The 23,731-nt window shown below is 38.2% G+C and overlaps 1 protein-coding gene across 1 annotated transcript in view; it reads left to right on the forward strand.

Moving 5' to 3' along the window:
- Positions 1–23,731, forward strand: part of SLC28A3 (solute carrier family 28 member 3) — a 38,103-nt gene that overhangs the window by 3,650 nt on the left and 10,722 nt on the right. Inside the window, exons 2-10 of the mRNA XM_058823970.1 lie at positions 4,056–4,160; positions 8,080–8,162; positions 10,651–10,742; positions 12,134–12,323; positions 14,209–14,353; positions 15,676–15,789; positions 17,161–17,238; positions 21,709–21,789; positions 22,753–22,833. Coding sequence (XP_058679953.1) covers positions 4,056–4,160; positions 8,080–8,162; positions 10,651–10,742; positions 12,134–12,323; positions 14,209–14,353; positions 15,676–15,789; positions 17,161–17,238; positions 21,709–21,789; positions 22,753–22,833 — 969 coding nt within the window. The remainder of the gene's footprint in view (positions 1–4,055; positions 4,161–8,079; positions 8,163–10,650; positions 10,743–12,133; positions 12,324–14,208; positions 14,354–15,675; positions 15,790–17,160; positions 17,239–21,708; positions 21,790–22,752; positions 22,834–23,731) is intronic.

Consider the following 23,731-nt stretch of genomic DNA (forward strand, 5'->3'; position numbering starts at 1 on the left):
TAGATACTCTTGTGTGGTTGGTTAATTAAGACTATAGATGTTATTCAGAACTTATATTCATGAGCATCCCTGTTATGTTTACCCTTAGAAATGAAGGTGGCATTGCACTGCATTATTTAACCAGATCCAGACAGGAAATTATGTAATCCTTTTCCACATTTTCAAAACTTGATTTCCAAAGCCATACTTTTTTTAGTTTGTTTGTTTTTTGGTGGTTTTTGTTGTTGTTGTTGTTGTTGTTAAAAAAGCCCCTGCATTTCAGGATAATAGCCAACTATCCTACCCTGAAAACCTAAAATTTTTTAAGGAAACAACGATGTACTCAGAGGTGGGGAGTTCTATTTACAGTCCTTTTCAAAACAGCCCACGACGATGTAGCCTGCTAAATTTATATCTGGCAGAACCTTTATCTTATCTGTTGTTTATACAACTCATTTGCCGTAGTTTAGTACATGGATAATGAACATTCATCCTTCCTGCCTTGTAGACTGAGTTTTATAATTCGACAGGTATTTATGAGTGCTGTGATTATTAATTTAAATAAATTCTTCCACAATATTTAAAATGCATTTAAACTCCAGAATCATGGCACTGGCTAACAAAAGATAGTACATTAGGGAAAACCTAGATGAATGGTGTTCAGGGTAGCTGAATGTTAAAGAAAAGCGAGTTTTAAACTGTAAACTAGATGGCTTCGCTTCTGCTGGGCAAATACAATAAAAAATCTCTTGAGATGCAGCAGAATCCGACATTATAACTCGAACTATTTTCTTCTGAAGCATCTGTTTTCCAGTCAGTTCCTTGAGTATCTTGATTCTAATCTCCAACATAACGTAAGAACCCACCCTTAAACCATAAACAGTTTAAGCAGCTGCCTCAATGTCATGTTGGCCATCCTATTTTCCTCCCTAACTAGCATGAGCTAACATAACACTATCTACTCCAGAGTGGCTACTATTGTTAAAAACACAATCGAAGTTCACAGCCCTTTGCAAAATCCATTCTACTTCAAAATCAAGGAGGAGATGGCAGGGAAGATCAATGAATGTAGTTGTGGAATTAGGTGAATGAATGTAGTTGTGAATGTAGGTGAATTAACAGCTCGTCAAGAGGGAACTAAACAAATATTGAAAGAGCATAGCAGTTGACACAGCTATGTCCTTGTCATTTAATCAAGTATTTTACAAGAGGGGAATCCAAGCTCTTAAAGTAAAGCAGTTTGTGAAAGCAGAAACAAGGTTTCAAAACAGTTGTCATATTACAAGCGTTCAAAATAGATGGGCCAATTCTGTAATCCTTCAACTGTGTACTAAAGCAAAGAGAATTTTCTGAGGCTTCTCTGTGAACTTCCTGCTCTCTCATGTCACCTGGATGTTGAGTAGGTTCAGAAGTGAATTCACATGCTGCTGTACTGGCCTGTGCTCATAAGAGGATTGTGCTAACTATAGTTCCTAAGGCCTGAACTCCCAGTTTCTCTTGCGCTGTTTTGTTCTCCAGACATTTACAGGGAGTTGAAAAGGATACTAGTAAATGAGGTAGAAGTTTTCTGCCTGTGCTGAGCTGCTTACCTATAGCAATCGGCAACAATAGGTGATAAGCACAGACCAATATTTTGTTGAGGCGTTCCTTCAGTACCTCAGATACTAAGTAGGCAGGAGAGGGGAATAGGTAATTTTATTTGTCACTTGAATATTTCTGTTCTTATTAGAAATTAAAAATAGATTTTTTTCTTAAAGCATAGATTAAAAAATAGATTTTTTTTCTTTTATTTAAAGTGTTAAATAAAATGTTTTCACCAAACAAAACAAAAAATTCTGTAAAGGGGAGAATGAAGACACAGTTCTTAAAAAATCACCTGTGAAATAAGGAAACTACTCAGCTTCATGGCACTCATTCAAAGACTATTCTAGTCAACAGAAATCTTACTAGAGTAAATGTGTTATCAATAGTAATTAACCAGTTTCTACTGAATCAGTAATAATCCAGAAATGTGATATAATCAGCTGAAATAGCAACTTTTAAAATTCACAGAGAAAGACACAATTCTATCAATCTGCAGCGTGGGCTACTGAGTTCCAGCAATTGTGTGATGCTCTTAATGGTTTTGTTACATTACTCATACATTCATATATTTTAATTATTCTATAAATGGAACTTCTTATGTAATTATTGCACTTGAGCAGTGGGTTCGCCAAAGTGACTTCTAGAGGTGTCTTCCAATATAGATTATCCTTTACTTGTGTATTTCATGAACAGCAACTTGCATAATTATTATTTTTCACACATTTACTGAAAAAATTCCAGGAAATCTCTACTTTTTCTACCTCAGCAACAAGTATAGAACTCTTGAAAGACAGCATTCTCAGGAGTGTGGGAGGGTGGGTGTATGTGAATTACAGAATACTTTGCATTTTGATTTTGCAATGCTGTCCTCTGTAGTATTTTTAATCTATCTCAATGCTACAGTTAATCTCTGCTTCTTGTGACTTTTTTTTAATTGCATGGAGTGTTCAGTAGTTCTGTTTGTTGCTGGCTGCAGGGGCAGCTATAACAAACCCCTCTGATAGTATGGTTAGCAGGCAAACAAGTGATAAGTGTTTCTGAAACAGAAATGTCTCTCTTAAGCGAAAGAAAAGATAGTCTTCACCTAGAAGGGAGGAAACTAATGTATCAAGACCCCAACACTTGAATAAAAAACCTCCTGTGACTCTCTCTTCTCTGAGACACAAAAAGTTACAAAAACACTTTGACTGAAACAGATTTTTTTTGTGATGTTTAGAGGCAAAGTATCTTTAAGGAAAAGTGTTAGTAAGCATTGTTCTAGTTGCTTCTAAGGGCATGTTTCTGCAAAAAGGCGAAATTCAATTTATTTCTAGTAGTACTGCTTATTTCTGTCTTTAGAAGTTTTTATGAATTTAGTATGATTCAGGTTATTTTGTATTGTTCATGTGAAAGTGATTGTTTTAATTGTAGATACTAATTTACTGAGTTTATTACCATGTAAATAATGAGATACTTCATGCACTAAAGCCCAGTGAAATTATCATACTGTAACTGCTGCCATAAGAAACCACTTAAATACAAAACATTCACAACAATTGCAGATGTAAGTTATCTGAAGTTTTGTTTAGACAGCTTTCTTACAAAACCAGATGTTCTCAGACCATTAAAAAGAGTTAATTTATCCTTCAAAACATTAAGAAACAAGAAAATGGAGATTCAGGATTTATTTTTAAAATTAAAATTAATTGGGCTGGTTATGGCTGTCATCATCTCTCTGACAAAAGGTACAACTCAGAGGATTAATGTGATAAAGCTAACTCCTCTCTTTAAAGACGCCCTGAGTGTTTTATTCTTTGAGTAATATAAGTACACGTTCACATTTATTCCGTCTGTGTAAAGAGCACAAATACTGGAGCAAAGGTACTAACAATTGAGGAAGGCCCCAAATAGTCCATTTTGCCCTTGGTGAGGAGAAGGCTTGGAATTTTATCAACTTGTTGAACCAGTCCTGAGGAAATGGGCAGGACAATTCACTGTGGGAGACATGTGACTTTAGTCAAGAAAAAAGCAGATTCATTAGTTGAGCACCATTCATGGCCAAGGCACCTTTGTGCAGTAGTGCAGGGACTTGAACTGCCGAGCTTTGCACACCAAGTTTTGGGTTCCCTGTTGTGGTAAAGTAGCCCAGAGAATTGTACAAAGATTTAGATACTGGAAGACCTGTAATTGAATTCAACCATTAATCTAGTACCACCATGTTCACCAATTAACCATGTCCCCAAAGTCCCACATCTACAGGTTTTGGGAACGCTTCAGGCATGAATCTATCACTTCCCTGGGCACCCTGTGTTGCAATGCCTGACCACCCTTTCAGTGAAGAAATTTTTCCCAATATCTAATTTAAATCTTTCATGGTGCAACTTGAGGCCATTTCCTGTCACCCACTCACTTGCTTCCATGGTAGCCCAGGCCTCAGATTATAAATCAGTTCTTATTGCACACAAGAAAGGCTTTCAGCTTCTTATTTGAACCAATGTAATTTCTGGTCCTAGAATGACAGTGATGATGGTGTGGATGATACAAATCTGAAAGGCCTTGGAGACAATTCACAGACAATCAAGAATTCACAAAATAAGGGAACAGTGCATATTAATCAGGTATGTTTTTTCTTTTTTTTTCTTTCTTCCAAATAACCTAATGAAAATTAGTAAACTTCAAAGTTAATGTCGGCAATGTATTAGTATATCCAAGGCAGATATTCTAACAAAATCTGAATATAATTTAAAATGTATAAACAGACAGACAAGTTCTATTCTCAAAAAATACATTAAAGAAAAAAAAATGCATGTGTAGGGTTCAGAAAAAATGTACTCCAGTGTCATAATGGCTTCATACACAATACAAAAGAGGCACCAGAAATGGTAATCAAGGGGAAGACTGGATTAGGAGTTGCCCCAGAGTTGCCCCATTTTCTCATAAGAAGGTGAAAAAAGAGAATCTGTAATCATTGATTTTAGAGATGAATCCTTCAGTCAGACAAAGAATTCATATTACTAAATATCTAATAATAAATTAATATTGGATTATTAAATAAACATCCTAAATAGGGAAAATTTCAGATAAACACAAACTTGAGGAAATAGGTCCTGTGTAAAACTGACCAGAGAGGAAGAGAGCACAATGCAGATTACTGTAATAATAAGCACATTTATTTTGACTTCTTTTGACTGGATGTATGTTTAAGCCCATATACTGAGTATCCCACTATGAAAACATGAGAGTCAGGTTAAAAAAATCCACAGGTATTTCACCATTGTTAGGTATTAATATTTTCACATCCTCACTCCAGAAATAACTTGCTACTCTAAAAATTCTATTCTGTTGTAATCATATCTACTTGCCAAGTTTGGTAATGGTACTCAAAGCAGCATATAAGAAATACTTGATGCAGTGGGTACCCATTTCTATCTTCTATTGTTTTCTTGAATATGGTCAGAGGCAACAAGGCATGGTGCAAAGTAATGACTCTGCTCTCAGAGTTGAATTAATTTCAGATATACAGTGAGCGAAATAATCACTTAGACTGTCCAGATAAGCACTCCTGTAAACTAGATTGGAAGCTGAGATCCTAGGAGAGATTGGTGGTAGATAGTGTCTATACCTTCATCTTCAAAAAAGTTGGGGAAAAGGAAATTGTTAAAACAAAACAAAAAAAAAAACAACAAAAATAAATCAAAAAGGACTTTCAGAACTGATTGAAACTGTAGAAAATTGGAGAAAAGTACTGACATCTATGAAAGCTTTATTTTTATCAGAGAAACCAATTTCCCACTGGAAAAGTTCATTTGAAAACATTCTGCCACTACTTGGTGCAAGAGTATCAGAGATGTGTATATTTGCACCAGCAATTTCTCCGGTACACTGTGACGGAGGCATAAAAATTTATTTTGAGGGTCTTTACAGTATGGACTTAGCAGTGTCTCCCTTTGCTTGCAGAAGTTTACATGCTCCACATAGCCCTTAGGTAACTCTCAGCAAGGGCCAACACTCTGCATGAGCCAGACCTGGTATCATGTTTGGCCATGAAAAAAATAAAAGGGATTTGCATCCATTCTCCAATTTCCTTTTGTATTTGTAAGTGACAACTTTCACACAAAGTTGTCTTTGATTTCAGATTTTCTCACATTTTAATGTCATTGTAGGAAAGCATTTGTGACAAGAGTGACATAGTAGTATTCTAAACATATTAAATACGTTGTGAACAATGTGAAAATATGTAGATTGATGCTTTTGTATTTGTATTTTCAAAAGAAAAAATAGCTTATATTCTCAAAACAAACCTTATATTTCAGAAATTCAGAGAGTCAGAATTCAGGCTGTGGGTGATCCAGGCACAGGGAGTATGTTGTGGCATGGGGAAAAGAGATAGAAGAGCATGGCATGACCTGGCCTAGGCAGTGCAAGAGGTGGTGGCAGTGGGAATGATGGTGGGGTTGAAAGCAATATCTGTAGGACATGAGCTTCAAGCTGTGACCAGGAGAGTCAACACAGCGCCAAAGGGAGTGTAGCTGCCTGCAAACGTGAAAGCATGGCGCTTCCACCCAGAGGGCTGGGACTCTCTGGATTTTATAATGTAGGTTTGAAAAATCTGTGAGAAGCGCTGGTATGCAATATATTCCAAATTTAGTCTCAGGAATATTTACATATTATCACCACTCAATGTCCCTCAGATAAGAAGCCTACCAAGTACATCCATTGAGAAGAGTACTGCCAGTTACCAAAAGTAACTTAGTAGGCATTTTTCAGGTTTATTTCACAGTCAAGACCAAAGAGCCAAAGAAACTGAGTTTAGTGAAGATGCAGTCATATGTTGCAGTGCAGCTCCATAACACCCTGCAAAAACTGCAGTCAAGAGGACCAACAGACTCCTGCTGGTCTTTTGCTGAGCTTTGCCTAGGAGAACAAACAGCAGCATCCATGTATATATTCCCCTGGTCTCACCTTGTGTTAGGTTCTGCCTTTGAGATCATTAAAGCCTGAAGATACTTGACAGGCTGAGAGAAATGTGGCTGTTCAGCTGGGAGAAGTTCCAGGGTCCCACTGTGGTCTTTCAGCACTTACAGGGAGCTCACAAAAAATAAGGAAGAGGAACTCTTTATAGGGACATGTAGTCATAGGACATGAGGGACTGGATTTAAATGGAAAAAGGGTAGGTCTAGATCAGATATCAGGAAGAAATTTTTTGCTGTGAGGATGATGAGATCCAGAATAATTTGCCCAGAGAAGTTGTGGATGCACCTGAAGGTGTTCAAAGTCAAATTGGTTGGGGCTTTGAGAAATCTGGTGTAGTGTGGGGTGTCCCTGCCCATGGGACTCTGATCTTTAATGATCGTTAAAGTCCCTTATAACCCAGGCCATTCCATGACTCTGTGGTTCAAGTCTCTCCCTGGCAACTAACTGAGAGTTTTCCAGAGCTTCTGGCAGGACCTGCAGCAGGACAGACAGCCAGAATGCAGGGGCCAGAGCAAGGTCTGTGGTGGGCCTTGCTTTCCACAACAGACTAGAGAATTGACTTACCGTAAATTAAAGTGACAAAATAACAAAAGGTAAACTCACCTGCAGATTGTCACTGCTCCAAAAGTGGCTGAGTGCTGTGGGCCACTCTTGTGAAGTGGGTAGGACATGTCTGCCAGGCCAGGCCAGGACTGTCATCACCCTGGTCATGGCCAGACACTCCAGGCCGCTCAGCCGGTCACGGTGCTCAAAGGGAGAGGCGTGAGTGCCACATGCAGGTACGCTGCTGTCTTTGAACACAATGGTCGCCTGCCCCAGGCCTTGGCCACTCTGCAGGCCCCACCATGAGCATGGAGGTAAGTAGCCACGGGACAAGCTCCATCCTTGTGCCCCACTGGAGTGAGACGGGGGACGAGGTGCAGCGTGGGCATGACTGCCCCCACGGGTGTGCTGAGCAGCTTCGGGGCTGTGCCCCTCCTGGCCCTCAAGGCAGTGCCCAGACAGGGTGCAGGGCAGCTTGTAGTCATACAAAGGCTTTAACAGTACCATGATTATGTGGACTTGGGCAACAATTTTTCTTAAGAATAATATTCTCAGCTTAGTTAAATTTTTAAAACACTGAGCATTGCTCAGTTTAACCAGTCTCCATATACAAAAGTTCCATCATATTCAAGTTCTGCAAAGAGACAAGCAACAAAACCTGGGGGTGTCTGTTGGAGGTGCTGGGCAAGCTGGCTAATTCACAGCTTGCCCTTTTCAACCTATAAGCAGTACAGGGCCTCCAGCTATGAGGCCCTGCCCTCTTCAATGCTGAGTAATGCTGGCAATTTTCCCTCCTTTGTTTCCCTTTTGAAAAATGGTATGGATGGCTTGGGAAACTCCTCAGCTGGTCTAAACACTGCTCACAGATTTGGTGGCAGTGGGAGTGCTGGAGCCATGAATGCAGTGGAGGCAGGAAATTCTAGAGGCCGCTTCAGCTAGCTGCCAATGGGGATGCTTTTTTGCACCTTAACTAAGAAGCATAAACCCTTCTGACAACCTCAACACTGATCTGCTTTCCAGGGGGATGAATACATCAATATTGAGAGTGATCTGCATGAAAACAAACGTGCCTCCGTGGATGATGAGCAACTGCGCCTGAAAGGGTAATGTGTTTTTGGCTGAGCACGTCTTCCACTCCATCCTGGCCTAAGCAAAAAGCTGCCAGTGTTTATGCTTCTGGAGTGACAGCTCTAAATTTCACTGCCATGCCCCTATGCTACACAGACCTTTGTATTGCCTAGCAATTTTTGTAATACAGAAACGCAGCTTGTTTAAAATTATTTTACCTTACAAATGACATCTGTGATTGTGGAACTATCCTTTTAAAGCCTGGCAAATTAAGGGAGCAATATTTCTTTTCTTGTACAATAACTTCTTTTCCAATATTTCTACAGCAATGTCTTTTACACAGAGGTCTTAACGAGTGGTCTCTTTTAGGAAGTTGAAGATTCACTAGTGTCTTTCATCTGCATAGCCATTTGCTCCAGCACAAAGTAGGAACAGAACAGCTGTGAAGAAAGCCATTTTAATGGAACAAAAGTTTTGCTTTGTGTTTGCTCTACTTCCAAGCTATCACAGAGTGAAAGCACACATCCACATTTTACTTGAGGATTAGGTACTTCTGTGAAAACTGTAAACCCTGTTTTAAGGCATTAAAAAAGTTAAGACACAATTACTTAAAATCATATTAAATGTTCATGTGTGTCACTGATTTCTTTCAACAGATAGTACTGAATAGCCTGCAGTCTAAGACATGGCCCTTTTGAAAGATCAGTCTGTTGATAACACAGATTCACTGCAAGTGCAAAGTTTTAGCATTCACTTAAGTGCATGCACAACAGAAAATTGATTTCTGAGTTACAAAATGCAAGCAAGAATAGTTTTGACATATATAAATATTTTACATTAATGTGCTAAAGTGAGATCTGTTTTTTCAACATCTTCAGTTATATTTCAAGCCTATAGGATCAGGTTTTAGAAAAGAATGTTTCCTTAGTAAATTAACCAAATTTCATAAGGAACATATTTTTTCTGCCACTTTTCAGAACATTACTTTTGTGCTTAAGTATTTTAAGATATTGTGATACCAAAGTCATAAAAGCCTAAATTACTAAAGTAAAAAGGAGAGAGAGAGATGTTAGATAAAAGAAGAAATTACAAAAAATTGTAATCTGAAAGTAAGAATTTTAAATCCCAAAGGGCTCATAAGTAGCAGTAACAGTATTTTTTTCCCTTTTCTTGGGTGATGGAACCATAAATTTGATAAAGTAGCTGCCTTTTTCATCTATTTGTCACTCATTTCTCCTTTTTCCTTTTCCTGTTGTATCTAATCTTTCTGCTGAGATTGGGTAGATAACCTAATGTTCTTACAAGTTAGAAAAAAAGTGCTCTGATTTGTGAAGCTACGGGAATTCCCAGAACTGAAATTGAAGCATCAAAAGCAATCAGGATTTCTCCGAGAACCTATTACTCTCTGTACTTGTGAAGGTGTGTGCTCCTGCTCTGTTCTTCAGTGTACTGATATAATTTAAATTAATATTTCTTGTTTCTCTCAAATTTATTTTACATTAATTGAGTTTTTTGAGTGCAGAAAATAAGAGTATTCATGCTGGATTTTAGTGTGCATCTAAGTCCAGCTGCATTTATTTTCCAAACAAGTACAGTGCAGATAATTAGCATCTCTAAATATAACATTGCCTTTATGGACTGGGAATGCAAGAGACTGCTTCAGAGATGTGCCTCTCTAAAGCAGTGCCTCTGAGATGAAAGAGACATAGCTGTAATTTTTTCCAGCTTGCACAATACGAAGGTGTTTTTTTAGCCACTGCTTCTGTAATTGATATAAGTCCACATTACCAGCATATTTAGCATTGGAAACCTCTGTTGAATTAACTCCTTTAACTGCTATTTCCCTAAATTTTGACCTCCTTCATGAAATCATGCTGTTACCTTTAGCGAGGAAGTGAAATATGTTATCATTGGAAGAACTGATACTAGAGCATGACATTCAAATATAATAAACCATTTTAACTTCCATGAGATGATGAAATGAAAAGTTAGTGCAATAACAACCAAATTTTAAAAGGTACAGAGACATCTATGCACGCTGTAGTAAGGTTTTAGATAGGTATTGGTTATTTTACACACACACAAATGCAGCCTTAGGCCTTCACAGTTACATTAATACCACTATTCCACATCATAATGCTGGGCTGGCTGTATTAACAGATTTTGTGACTCTAGTAATGGACACTGAATCTTATAACTACACACTCACTTTGCACCAACCCTATTAACAGATCTCTTCACAGAAGAGCTGCACTTCAGAGGGTAGCAGAACTGGCCTGCTGACTTTGGCCCGTTATGTAGATGACATATTGTCCCATTAGATATCTGCCATATTTTCTTTTTCACCTGTCCAATATTGACCCACAGAAGTCTCTCTCAAAAGGAACTTTATATTTGGCACTTCGAGATCCAAATATAATCCTCTCCAAATTCAATGAACTTCAGTGGAGAAATTTTGACCAATTTACACAATTTTCTTCTGCAAAAGCTTACATGTCTATTCTTTTGGGATTTTTTTCCTAGGCAATTAGAAAAAAGGTATGATGAAGTCTGTGAATTTTGCAAGAAACATAAAACCAGAATTCATTATGTGGTCTACGGAATTTTAATAACAGGTACAGTATATTACCCCCAGGATTGCTGAAGCCTTATTTATTTACCTGTATGAGGTTATAGGCTGCCCTGTCTTTGTCCAGCATAAAAACTCTTGACTCTCTTTAAAGATGTATTTCAAAGTAGTTAAGAATTTAGTCACAGAGAAAATTCCAGATTGCAAAACCTTCACGCATTCTCAAACATAACAAAAGCACAAATCTTGCTAAACTGCTTCTCCAGCATGTTTAAAGTCTGACTAGCAATTACACTTGCGATAGCAGAATAGTTCAGACTTTGGGTCCACTCCATTACCAGCTGACTCCAAAATTACAGTTTCAGTAACTTGCCCAAGATCATGAAATCACTTTAAAAACTGTCAGGCACCAAATAGGACTGAACTTAAGTCATCTGGCTGGAAATGAAAGCTTTCTTTGCTCACCCATATCACTCCATATTCACTGCAATTTTTTTCTGGAGTAAATGTATGACATACTTATGACAGTATGCACTACAAAATCATTCAGATATTCTTCTTTCTCCCTTTCCTAATTAGCCTGTACGTTGTTTTGTTCCCTTCTACTTCACCAAGTTTGTTTTTGAGGTCATCCTACTTGAACACTGAGAACACAGACACTTTAAATATGTCCATGAGTATACCAGGAGGTGGCTATAAAATGTTGTTTGCATGTTGAGTATCCTGCCCTCATAACTAATCTTGTCTTGCTTTATCATAGAACAGACTTATTCTGGCTCCAGAAAGTGAGTGACTTCTAAGAATATGTCAGGATTTCATTAATTCCATAAAAACCAACTTGCACTACAAAAATCAGTAGTCCTTCCTCTTTATTTGCCACAGATAAAATCCAATCATTCTTTACAAGAACGGATTTTTTTTGGCCAGCAGTTAGCTGCAGTGCAGTGAACCTGTCAAATAAATAATTTCATAGATACTTTATGAAATAAGTTATTTTTAAGTTTCACAATTACTTGAGGTCATCAAATCAGTAAAATGACATATGTTTATAGTGTTGTTTCTAGTTTTATTGGATAAACTCATCCTCTTTTGAAAAAAAAGAGCATGACTCATGCTCCTAATTCATAACTTTTACACAGGAAAAAGTTCTTGTAGATGGGTTTCACTTTTCTGAGTGATTAACGTGCTTCATAGGAACTTACCTTGGCAAAAACATATAATCTACTTTGACAGAATGCAAGCCACCTTTCATATCAATGAGCATATCATAAGTAACAAAACTATCAAAAAATTTTTCAGTATTTAGGCTGAGAGCCAGAAAAGCACCAGAAAGATAAACACCGGCCTGACTTTGATCACCTCGTATAAATTTAAAATTTGATCCTGTTTTAAAAAAGACCAACCTAACTGACATATATGTTCTTGTTTCTGTGACAGCATATTTGGCAGTAGTTATTGCAGCCTGCACTTTGAATTTTCAGAGAGCTTTGCCACTCTTTGTCATCACTGTCCTAGCCATCTTCTTCATCTGCTGGGATTTTTTTATAGCTAAGTATGAAGACAGAATTGCTGCATTCTTTTCCCCTGGAGACCGATATCTGAAAAAACAGTGGTTTTGGCTGAAATGGTAAATATTAATTACTTTCTATTATGTAGAAGGACAATGCACTAGTCAGGTTACCCCTATGATTTTATGTCAGCTTACTTCCCCATAAGAAGAGGGAGATGGGTAAATCACACAAATCTCACAAAAATCACAGAATAATTCAGTATTTACCAGGAAATATCAGAAACACATTCAGGATTTCAATGCAGTAGCTAGGGATCAAAAGTCCTGGCAGAAAGCATAGGAGAAATACCACAAATTGAGGTGGAAAAAGTTTGTGGTTGAATGAGAGTATGTTCACAAAAGTTCATGTGTGTTGCTGCCTTTTGCATTCATTCTGAAAACCAGAAAGTTCTTCACTGTTCACAGAGCTGTTAGTTTCATGTGAACCTTAATCCTAACATTTACAAACTGCTAAAGATTAGAGTCTATTATCTAGACACTGTTTTTCCACATATCCCCCTAGAAATTTTTACTTGACCTTCAGGAATCAAAACCTGCCAGCCAGATTTAATGTCATAATAAGGTTGTATGACCTTACATATCCTTTGGGATAGTAGACATTCATCTGGTAGATATATAGTAGATAATTAGACCTGTCAGACACTTATTTCAAGTATTCCTGAGCAGTGACCGGGGATCTTGAAGTTATCCCTGGCAAAATAAGGAGAAAAAGGAGTCTCATAGACCGAAAAAAAACATATGAAATATCATTAAAAAGAAAAACAAAATTGGCCAGCTACCATCTATTTCAGCTTGGTCACCTACTAGCTGAGAAAGAAAGAGTTTTAAGGAAGAGTCATTCTCAATTCAGGATAATGTCCTAGATTGTTCTTCAGATTTAGAAATGGCTTTGCTAAGAAAGCTGTTTTAAAGATTGTGGTCCTTCTGCTCAGCAGCCATATTACAGAGCAGTCACACAGAGGCATTTCCATTTGATGATCTAGCAGCCTCTCTGGGAGAAAGAGCAAAAGGAACAGGAGAGCCCTGAGGAACAGATGGAACAAATGGGGGCAGTGAGTGCTGTATTACCTGGGCTGCAGTCTTTAAATTGTACATATCACAGGTTAGGTGCTTAACTGTTTTCTTCCAACAGAGAGAAAGTCTCTCAGGTGTAGGAAGGGTTACTCAGCATTGCAATGGCCAAGCCATTTTGAGGAATTCGCTTGCAATGTTTTTAATCCCCATCTAAAGATCAAACTTATGTATCTAGGTGCCACCGAAATCAGTGAAACCTTACTCTTAGACAAAACTAGCATTAATGACCTGGGACAGTGCTTCCTCTCTGTATAGGGATGATGTATTGTGTTGCCTTCCAGACTGTTACAATAATTACCTTCAATAAATAAGCTTAATGTGGTTCTGATAGTGGTAACCATAGAAACACTGAAACACAGAAATACCTGTCATTGTTTTTGAGATAGCTGAACAGACTACAAATGGTTACAAAGAAAAGAGCTGTTTATAACCTGCTCCTCAGTAGAGTGTGTTTCATAGGCACACCAGCTAAACAGCACAGCGCAATTATAAATACCACAGCCTCTCTTGCCCAGAACTAACGATTCAACAAAGAAAAGGAAGGGAAAGGAAAGAAAGACGAAGTGAGAAAGGAAGATATCACGTTTCATTTAATAGAAATACCACTCAGACTAGAGTCACTCATGGGTTTCCTCCCTACTTTTTTTTGGGTTTCCTCCCATACTTTTCTTCCAGATGCCACCAAGGGATATTGCCAGAGGCACATCAGCAAAGGCAGATTCTTGCTTGTGTAGAGCTACAGTTTCAGTGCAATACATTGTGCAAAGAGTTTATTCACAAACAGAGATGTAAATGTTCTGGGTATGGGAAGGGAAATGATTATCCCAAACATCTGATTCAGGATATCGTGATGCTTTTTATTTCTTAGGGTGTTGTGTGCAGCTCTTATTATAATGATCATCTGCTGGCTCATCTTTGACACGACGAAACGAGGATCCCGTCAGCTAATCTCTTTTGGTGGGCTTGTGATGTATGTCATCCTGATGCTTATCTTTTCCAAATATCCAACCCAAGTGAGTATTTATTCCATGATTCACCTTTTGGGATTTTTTTTTATTCTGTATCTAAAAAGCTATTCCCCTACCCTAGCACCAAACCTAGTAAGAGTAACAGAATGTGGGAAAGTAAGAATATAGCCTTGCCTGAGGCCAAGCACTGTGTTTAATTTCTGAGGAAAGTAATTTTGCTGTTGAGGACCATGTATGGGGCTGTACCAACACCTGTCTCACTATTTGGGAACCTACTGTCCACCTTCTGTTCCAGCTCTGATACAGTTCAAACTGGAAACTTCTCCATGCTTTCACCCACAGGAGCCTCACCACAGTCCTCAGCACATCACAGTCACTTATTTGAGGACATTGTTATCACATCAGTACAAATTGCCTGGAACCAGAGATATGATAGACTTATATAGCTCTTAGCCCTTCACAAGCTCATTTTCCACTGCAAATTCAGCAGCTGGGGCTAAGCTGATGTCCTCACTTTTTGCTCCTCCACTCCCATAGGCTCAAAAATGCCATTTATTTTAATTTTCCATGAGAAATGTCCACTCTATTTTGCTGTGGTATTACAAAGGGCTTCATTCAGTCACCACAATTACCACTTCAGCTTTTACTTCTGTTTGCATGCCTCATATACCTCTGCATTCTTTCTTTAATCATACATACATTGTCGAGGTCACCAAGTTTTCCCAATACTTACCATGACTTCCATCAATGCTGAGACTTTCTTAACAGGTGAAGTCATCTCAACAAGGACTAATGAACTTGCCATATCCTTTGCAACAGCTGCTGTCCCCAACTGAGGTGAAACTCATACTCGAAATGCTTTGTGCTCTCCCATGAGCCCTCATTGCAACTAATTGGTTTGTGTTACTCAAATATGATCTGATTAAATTAGAGAATGCCATCATAACTCTTTGTTTTGTAAGTGATTTGATTCAATTTTCACAAAACAAAGCTGTTTTCTGAGGCAGCAGAACAGGAATCATCAGTGTAGTGAAGAGGAACTCATCATAAGCAGCCACAGTTTCTCCTATGACTGCCTTTATAAGATGGATCACAACATAAAACTGAGCAGTTCTCAAGTATCAAAAGTCTTTAAAGCTAGGGGACATAAGCAGAGTTGAAATTACCCAAGGACAAACCCTGTAGCAAAATCTCCTTATGCTCTGTCCAGATATGTGAAGATTCAAGTCCCCTACAACCTGTTTTGGCAGCTGCTCCCATTCTGCAGTATAGTCAGGCTACCCCTGTACATTATTTAAACAAACATCCAAAGTAAACTATTATTTATTTAAATAACAAGCAGTTTCTTTGATTTTCTGTCTATCTAGGTTGCTTGGAGACCAGTATTTTCAGGAATAGGAATGCAGTTTATTCTTGGGATTCTTATTCTGAGGACCAAAGTGGGTTTTGATGTACTTAACTGGCTAGGCATTCAGATCCAGGTAAGTTATTGAGCAAAATCTTTGCTTGTTTAATGCAATTTTTTGTCTTGAGAGTCTTACATTATACAAACAGGTTGTTCAAGGATCCATTTGTCCCTTGATTTTTTCTTCTCTTGAGAAAAAATGGATTCTCAGAAAGGTTATTGACTTCCTGAGTTCAACCTTCTCTTTTTTTTTTTTTTTGTTCAGTTAATACAATGGTCAGAGTAATACCATTTATTAATGGCTTTACCATCATTGGCCTGAAGTTATAAATTGGCATTCTTGAAACACAAATTTTGGTTGTGTCAAGGCACTCATAGGAACTCTTAGAAATTGCTCAACTCCAAATCATCCTTGCAATAAACACAATATGCTGAAAAGCCTTGGGATTCAGGGCACAACCCTAATTATCTTCAGAGCAGCAACATTCCTGGCATCAGAGACATTTCATAGTCCTCATGACGTATAAGAAAATTAATTCAGCTATATACAGGTGGCAAAATCCAAATCTGCATGCTGGAAGGGGTCTCTAGAAACTGGACAGGATACATTCGCAGGCAGCCCTGCAGACACAAAGTTTTTAAAAAGTCAGTTACTGTAAGGTAGTGAATAAGCAATACCCAAAATATACATCAGAGATGTACATTCTGAAGGACTTTCAGACTTTTCACCTCACGGATACTATTCTCACAGCTTTTCTTCACATGTAATTAAGGACATGTAAAACCAGACAGAGCAGAATGTACTGTCTCTGTGCAGGAGTAAAGGCACAGATCTGATGTCTGTCTAATCTACAGGCAGTGGGAATCATCTGGGTTTTGTCACCAGGTTCTCAGTCTCTGAGTGAAGCAGGTCTGGTGCCCCCTTTTGATAGCTTCATGTTATCAAGTCTTACAGTCTATCCTGTCAGAACTAATTACTGTAGCTATTATAAACTGTACTTTAACTCCATTTTAAACTGTATCAGTAATGCATATATTTTCCTCAGAAGTAAAAAAATTCAGAATTTGAACTAGAAGATTCCTTCAGGCTACTCTTAGCTACACCTTTCAAAACTCATTACTTCAGCTGTCAAATCTCCATTTTAAGCTATATAATTCATTGTACTTATTTGCGTCAGATGGAGCATAGAAGTGCACCACAGTATTGGAATTTAAAAGTGAATTTTTTTCCAGTGTAGTTTATGGCCTCTATTGTGTCGGGTACTCAACAGGACAGAGCAGATACCCTCAGTTCAGCCAAATAAAGTCAGCAAGGCTTGGACTCTACAAATCAGAGCTCAAGCTTCTGGGACCTCACCATATTTCTGCAAGATAACTAGCAGTACTTTGTATGGTTTTGGCAGGTACCCAGAGCTTATGGCTAATTTACTTTGCTTTTTGTCCCCAGACTTTTCTGGAGTACTCTGATGCAGGTGCCAAGTTTGTGTTTGGTGACAAATACACAGATCATTTCTTTGCTTTTAAGGTAAGATGGTTGCTATACACTCTATGTGGCAGATAAACAATGGTAAGAAGAACAGTATAGCTGGGAAATTAATTGTGTGGCTTGTGATACCTATGTAGTCACCTGAGAAATCAACAGGTAAACTATTCCTTATTATGTGATACTCTGAATAGACAATTTGGGAACACTTTCATTCGCTGACAAATACTGAGTTAGATTGCACTTATTTAGTCTAATTAAAACAAAATATATTGCATGTATACAGAACTTCAGAATATTTTTCTACAAGGAATAGTTTAAAAGGCTTGTTCCTGGCCACTGACAGAAATACTACCTCCTGCCTACCTTCTCCATCTCTCCATGACTAAAAGTGCTCTGCCATGCCACACTGTTGTACCCTTAAGTGCTGTACAGATCACTGCTTCACAGACTTTCCCCTGAAGAAGTGGAGAGGCCAGACGTGTATTTATTCATGCCTGGGGGAAGAGCTGGAAGCTGCATAAGCAGGAAGAATTACATGATATTACTAAGATCACAGAGGAATTTCCCATCTCTCTCTTAAGAGATCTTATTGGGAAATAGCTGGAATACAGTTTATCTGCTCTGAGCTCTGTAATCTGCTCTAGCATCTTTCCTGGTTTTGCTCTCAGAAGTTCATGCCACTATGCCTGCTTAGGCTGGAATCAAGAACATACAAAGCAAAAGGAACTCCAAACCAACGCAAATAACAAATAAAGAAACATCAAACAAATATGAGAAATGTATTAGGACTTACTTGGAGATCATTCTTTTGATATTTCAGATATCTGACCATGGGTTTACATGCCTTTTCTTATTTTTTGCTTGTGGTGATATTCCAACCTAGATGCTCTGCAAACTTCGCTCTTTCATTACTTGAGAGAGAAGGTGCCATCTGTAAAATAGCTTGCTACTAAGAACAGTCAGGACATTTTAGAAGGAAAAAAAATTTAGGCATTTTGTCAATAAATATGAATTATATTTTAAGAGTAGTTCTTTTGTACCTTTTGTTTCACTTTCCAGGTGTTCCTACCTTTACTTTGGGAGGTATTTATTTTACTTATTTGAGTGCTTAAATATTTGTTTCTCTACTACATGTTTTAGGGATGAAATTATTTAATTCCATCCCCCTCCCCTGCCTCCCCCTTCCCCCCCACCCCCTGTAATTTTTCTCATGGTTTTTGGCAATGCTTTATGAATATGATCTTTTCAAGGTGGTTCTGAGTACTCACTGATAATGCAAAATACTTTGCGTACTAAAGCCATAACTAGGGACTAGACAGCCAAAAGTTTGCTTCTGTGTCAGAAAACATATATCAGTCTTATCCTATGGTTCAAGCCAGCAAAACCATGGAATTTCTAGACCTTGTTTCTATAACAGGTACAAGTAGATTATTCTTATATTGAAAAACAAGAAAACCAGTTGGTTTCCAGAGCTGCATGTATGTAAGAATATATGTATAGTAAATGAAATATAAATATGGTAAATAGAATTGCAGACAAGTGTACAGCAATATCAAAACGTGCTCTATCTCCTTCCTCTCTAGACAGGGAATTCCCTCTTCCAAAAACAGTGAGTGACAGCAGCCTGTTCTCTCTTGAAACACTTGTTATTTATTTAGACATTTAGTTGGTCCAAAGTGCTTTTTTATGTCTTTCAGATATTTTATGGGTTTGCACGTAGTGATGAGCTCTTCGAATCTTGCCCCAAGATATTTCAAAGCATCGTCCATAAGACAATGCTTAGCTCCTCAGGGATTAGATGAGGGACAGGATATGTCTGTCGGAGTCCAGTTGTATCCATACTGCATCCCCAGCAATATGCAGGGACACATCAGTTTTCTGCCATGTGTCCATGTGATGGACACATCCCAGTTGTGCATATGCACACTTGTGTATATGTTCTGACAAGTTCTATCAGTCCCAGAGTGTCTTTGAGCACACGGCTCTGGAAGCACTAGTTAGTCAAAAATGCACATATTTGCATGCATAAACCAGTTTTATTTTAAATATGTATTTGGGCAGGCAGATGCAGAGTTTCAGAGTTCTGAAAAAATACTCACTTGCCCACATAAATAAGCACTTCCAAGTACTTAAGTAAATGGAAAAGACCTTTTAGTATTAAGTCTTCTATCCTGTTGACTACAAAAGACAAAGTTTGCTTTGAGCAAGAATGAAATTAGGCTTCTGTTAAATTTCTAGCTTCTTTTTTGCACCAGGAGAACTATGGTTTCCTGAGAAAAGCTTTGCTTTCAAGGTCAAAATTTAGGAGTGTATGAAAAAGCAGGCTATTTCCTAAACTTCAATAGCAACTTATTTAAGGGAAAATAGGGAAAAAGTTAAACATCAAGCCACAAATAGGAGGGGAGTTAACAGCAGCCAACAATTTTAACTTCCTCCTCTGTATGGTAATAACAAAAGAAAAGGCAGGGGAGAAAGATACTAATTTTACTATACTAAACTGTCTGCTGTTACTGCATGGCAAACTGTTCCTGCAGAATTGAAAAAGGTTCAAGGAACCAAGCCAGAGAAAGCAGCATTATATTAACTTGTTGAACAGCACGACAGTATTGGTTAATTGCACTCTGTCCTTTCAGTGAAAGGCTCTGATCATCAAAATTGAGTTTCTAAATGTTTATCAAAATTGTTTATAGGATCAGCTCTCCTCTAGAAAGACACAGAGTCTACGTATTGAAAAGATCTGTACTAACATAGTGGTTTGTTGTTTTCTATTCTGTTACTTGATTTTATTTATAATGCATTATGTCATTAGTGAACACACATGAAAGCTTCCTAGTGTTCGTGGTTGTGGGAAAATGACTGCGGCCCTGTGCACTGGTAACTGGGGATACACTTAGAGGAAACTGAGGGGTTATATTCGCATTTGAACAGGAGTTGTATTATAGGGTAAATCACAACTGCTGCTTTCTGGATGGAATATGGTTGATGCATTACTTAAAACCCTTCCAGAATGATTCCCCATCATCTGTTGAGGGGGATGGAATGGAAGGTGGAGTGGAGTGGAGGCACCACAGCCAGATTCTGTGGAAATCCTTGCAGGGAAGGGAAGTCGGTTGTACTTTGTAGCTGATAAACCACATATCAGCTTATAAACAGCATACCAGAGAAAGAGGGGAAGATGTCCCACTGCTGAGCCAGCAACTGTGGCAAAATCCCTCTCCTTGGACAAACTTTCTTCATTAATGCCTAATAATAATATTAATGTACATCTCCATGTCAAAGTTACCTGCTCCTGATGTACAAACACCCTCGCAGGAATGCACTCTACATTCTTTTTCACTGTATCTTTAAAAGCAAAGGGAGAGAATTTTATGCTAATCAGTAACAAATGTATGTATGACTAGAGTCACTCAAACTCCACATAAACATAAAGAAATAATATATTAAGTAAGTTGAGAACAGGGGAAAGTTAAGGAAAACTCCATCTTAACTGCTGGGATCAGTCAATGGGCTGAACCTGTCTTCTTCCCCGTAGGGACACCTGTAAACTTGTAAGAACCAGGCTCTATGTGCCCTGAATATTTTACTTGGGATTAGAGCCTACCTGTGTATTCCTTCAAGTATATTTTGGCAGCCAGTTACAATCAGCAAAAATCTTCTAACCTAAACATGTCACAATCTATATTAATAAGAGTGTTATTCCTGAAATTATTAGTGTGAATCCTTTATGGGTGCTGGCAGTTGGTAGTGGGTAGTACACTCTAGTAAAGGGCAAGACCTACTGAGAGGACTCCCTCACGCTGGAGGTGTGTTTCTCCAAGACAGTCACACCACTTTCCAATCCAGCAGAACTGCTCAGTTAAGGGTCTCCCTAAAGGGATGCTGAAAAACTGGTCAGCTACAAGGGTCTCAGCTTTCCTGGGACACTGACAGACAAATTAAATGCTATGGGGCAAATAAGTCTCTCCACACTAAGGGTCTAGGAAGCCTCCCCTTTTCACATGACAGTGGTACTGTTTTAGCTGTAACTAATCTGTCTGACTATTTTGGACCTTTTGGGGACAGATTTTTCTTTTTGTTGTATACTGGGACAGAAGTGGTGGTGTCCTGTTTCTCAGGTATTTCACATACCTGAGAATCAGGTTATATTGGTTTTATTCAGGTTGAAACCCAGTCAGAGTGGTTTTTGATAGCCCATCAGAGAGTGGGTTAGGCCCATCAGAGAGTAGGTTAGTTTTTCAGTATCCACTGTGAGAGACCTATATTCACTTTTTGTATTTTGTAAATATACACCTTTAAATAGATTCTTTTTACAGGATGTAAATGTTTAAATTGACTTAAACATGGCTATAAACTCAGGTATATTATGCTAAGCAAAACAGTTTCTAAACAATCACAGTTGTGTTAGAAAGCTATGCAGATAAATGAAGTTTATTTAATTATAACACAAACAGGAAGGTCAGGAAGGAAACAACTGTAGAAGTTTTAATGATCTTCTGTCTTTGTCATCAGGTATTGCCAATTGTGGTTTTCTTCAGTACGGTTATGTCTATGCTTTACCACATTGGATTCATGCAGTGGCTTGTTGGAAAGGTATGCACTTTTGCCAATTAGATGCTCATTTGGCTGGTGTGGAAAATATTTTGAACATATGCAGAGGAGCCATAGCCTGGAAATATTTCCAAATGTTACCATTGCAAAATCTTGATTGGCACTCTCAGTCTGGTTTCATTGGTTATGTCATATTAATTGTTAGATTTGCCTGGTTAGCTTTAGCGTTACTCAGATGCTATGTTTGCTTAAATCTTCCTTTCTGCCTGCCCTTCTCCCAGCCCTTAAAGTGCAGGATGGAGATTAAATCACAGAGAATAGATTTATGCTAAGTATTTCAGTAGCAATTGCATATACTTTCCTATCATAGATAAGATCAAAGCAGGTTCTTCACCTCACTCTCTAAGTGTTCATTTCTGTCAGCATCTATGTCTTGTGCTACTTTCTACTAATGTAAGATCAAATCCACTTTCTGTCGTCTCTGTCCAATAAACCCGTCATATGAGGGAAAAGATCTTCCTCTATGGTGGTAGTTAAACCTAATTTGAAGATATTCTTAAATTAAAAGTTCTTTGCCTTTTACATTCACACAATTGTTATAAAGGCGTCATGAACATCGCCTAGCTGACATTAGTGTGCTAAAATTGTAATGAGGCATTTTTAGCCTTAATCTAAGTTTCACATTTTTTCCTTTCATATGATCCAAGTATTTTTGGACAAGAATATAAGTAATAAGAACACATCAAAATATCTGCTTTGTTTAATTTAGTTTAACATTTTTATGCCCAGAGGAGCCTGGAGTACTTTCAGTTCTGTTAAATTACTTCTCTTTTGTCTTCTTTTAGCATGTACCAATTACATGAATGTGCTGTACCTTTAAGCTGAAATCATTAACTGGGAAAGTATTGTAACATGTTTCTGAACTCTTAGATTGATATGGTTAACTGGACAAAGGCATGGAACAGGCAGAACAAATTTTTGTTTCTTTTTTTAAAATCATTTTAGGTTGGTTGGATAATGCATGTCTTCATGGGAACAACTCCTGTTGAGTCTCTGGTAGCTGCGGGTAATATATTTGTGGGACAGGTGAGCTGGAGCACACAGAAACATGCTAACATGTAACAATATTACAAAATTTAGGGAAATAATGCTGCTCATTGAACAGTTTTGTATTAAGAAAAACAATCTCTTTCAAAGCTAGGGTTCCACTACATCAAGTCTGATGATCGGTTTCCAAAATTGCAGTATGTTCATATATTGGCAGTGATGCACAGTGGAAAGGCTTTGGGAAGCAATATGTTTTCCCAAGAGAAGTTCAAGCATAAATGTAGATGATAGATCTCCCTGCTAGACTACTCCAAAGCTATGAACAAATAACAATTTCAGGGGGTTTTTTGGTTGAAAAGGCAAGCGATATGAAGAGATGGCACACAAAGCAGGCAAGGGCAGGAGAGAGAGGCAATGAGGAAAACTAAGGTCCAGGGCTAGCAGTATAAGGCCTTGTTCACAAAAAGAGTGGTCAGCATCCAACAGTCCGCTTTAATGGGAAATGTATTAAACCCACATTTACAATAATGTCTGTCCCAAGCTTAGAAGAAATGTAGAAAATCAACAATTAACATCCAGGCCCAAATGCACTATTAACATGATATTTAGCAGTGGTGCATCACCACATCACACTGCTTCAAGATTTAGAATGGCAACATTGCATGACAGTGCCTCCAGGATGTGCTCACACACATGCCAGACGAGCGTGTTTCACTTGACTAACAGCCTTATCTGTGCTCAGACCTGTGGCTGTCCCTAAGTCACTCAGAATTGGAATAGAATTTCTTGGCAGCTTCATTGTGCTTTTTAGGGAGACAGCAGAATGAACCAGCCAGAATTGTCTTCAGACATTCTCTTTCTTGGGATAAAAAAGCCCCAGTCTATTGAAATTGGAGTACTTGCTAGCACTAGGATTAACTTAGTCAAAGATACGCAA

Source organism: Ammospiza caudacuta, chromosome Z (genome assembly GCF_027887145.1).
Source record: "Ammospiza caudacuta isolate bAmmCau1 chromosome Z, bAmmCau1.pri, whole genome shotgun sequence".
In the NCBI taxonomy this organism is placed as follows: Eukaryota; Metazoa; Chordata; class Aves; order Passeriformes; family Passerellidae; genus Ammospiza; species Ammospiza caudacuta.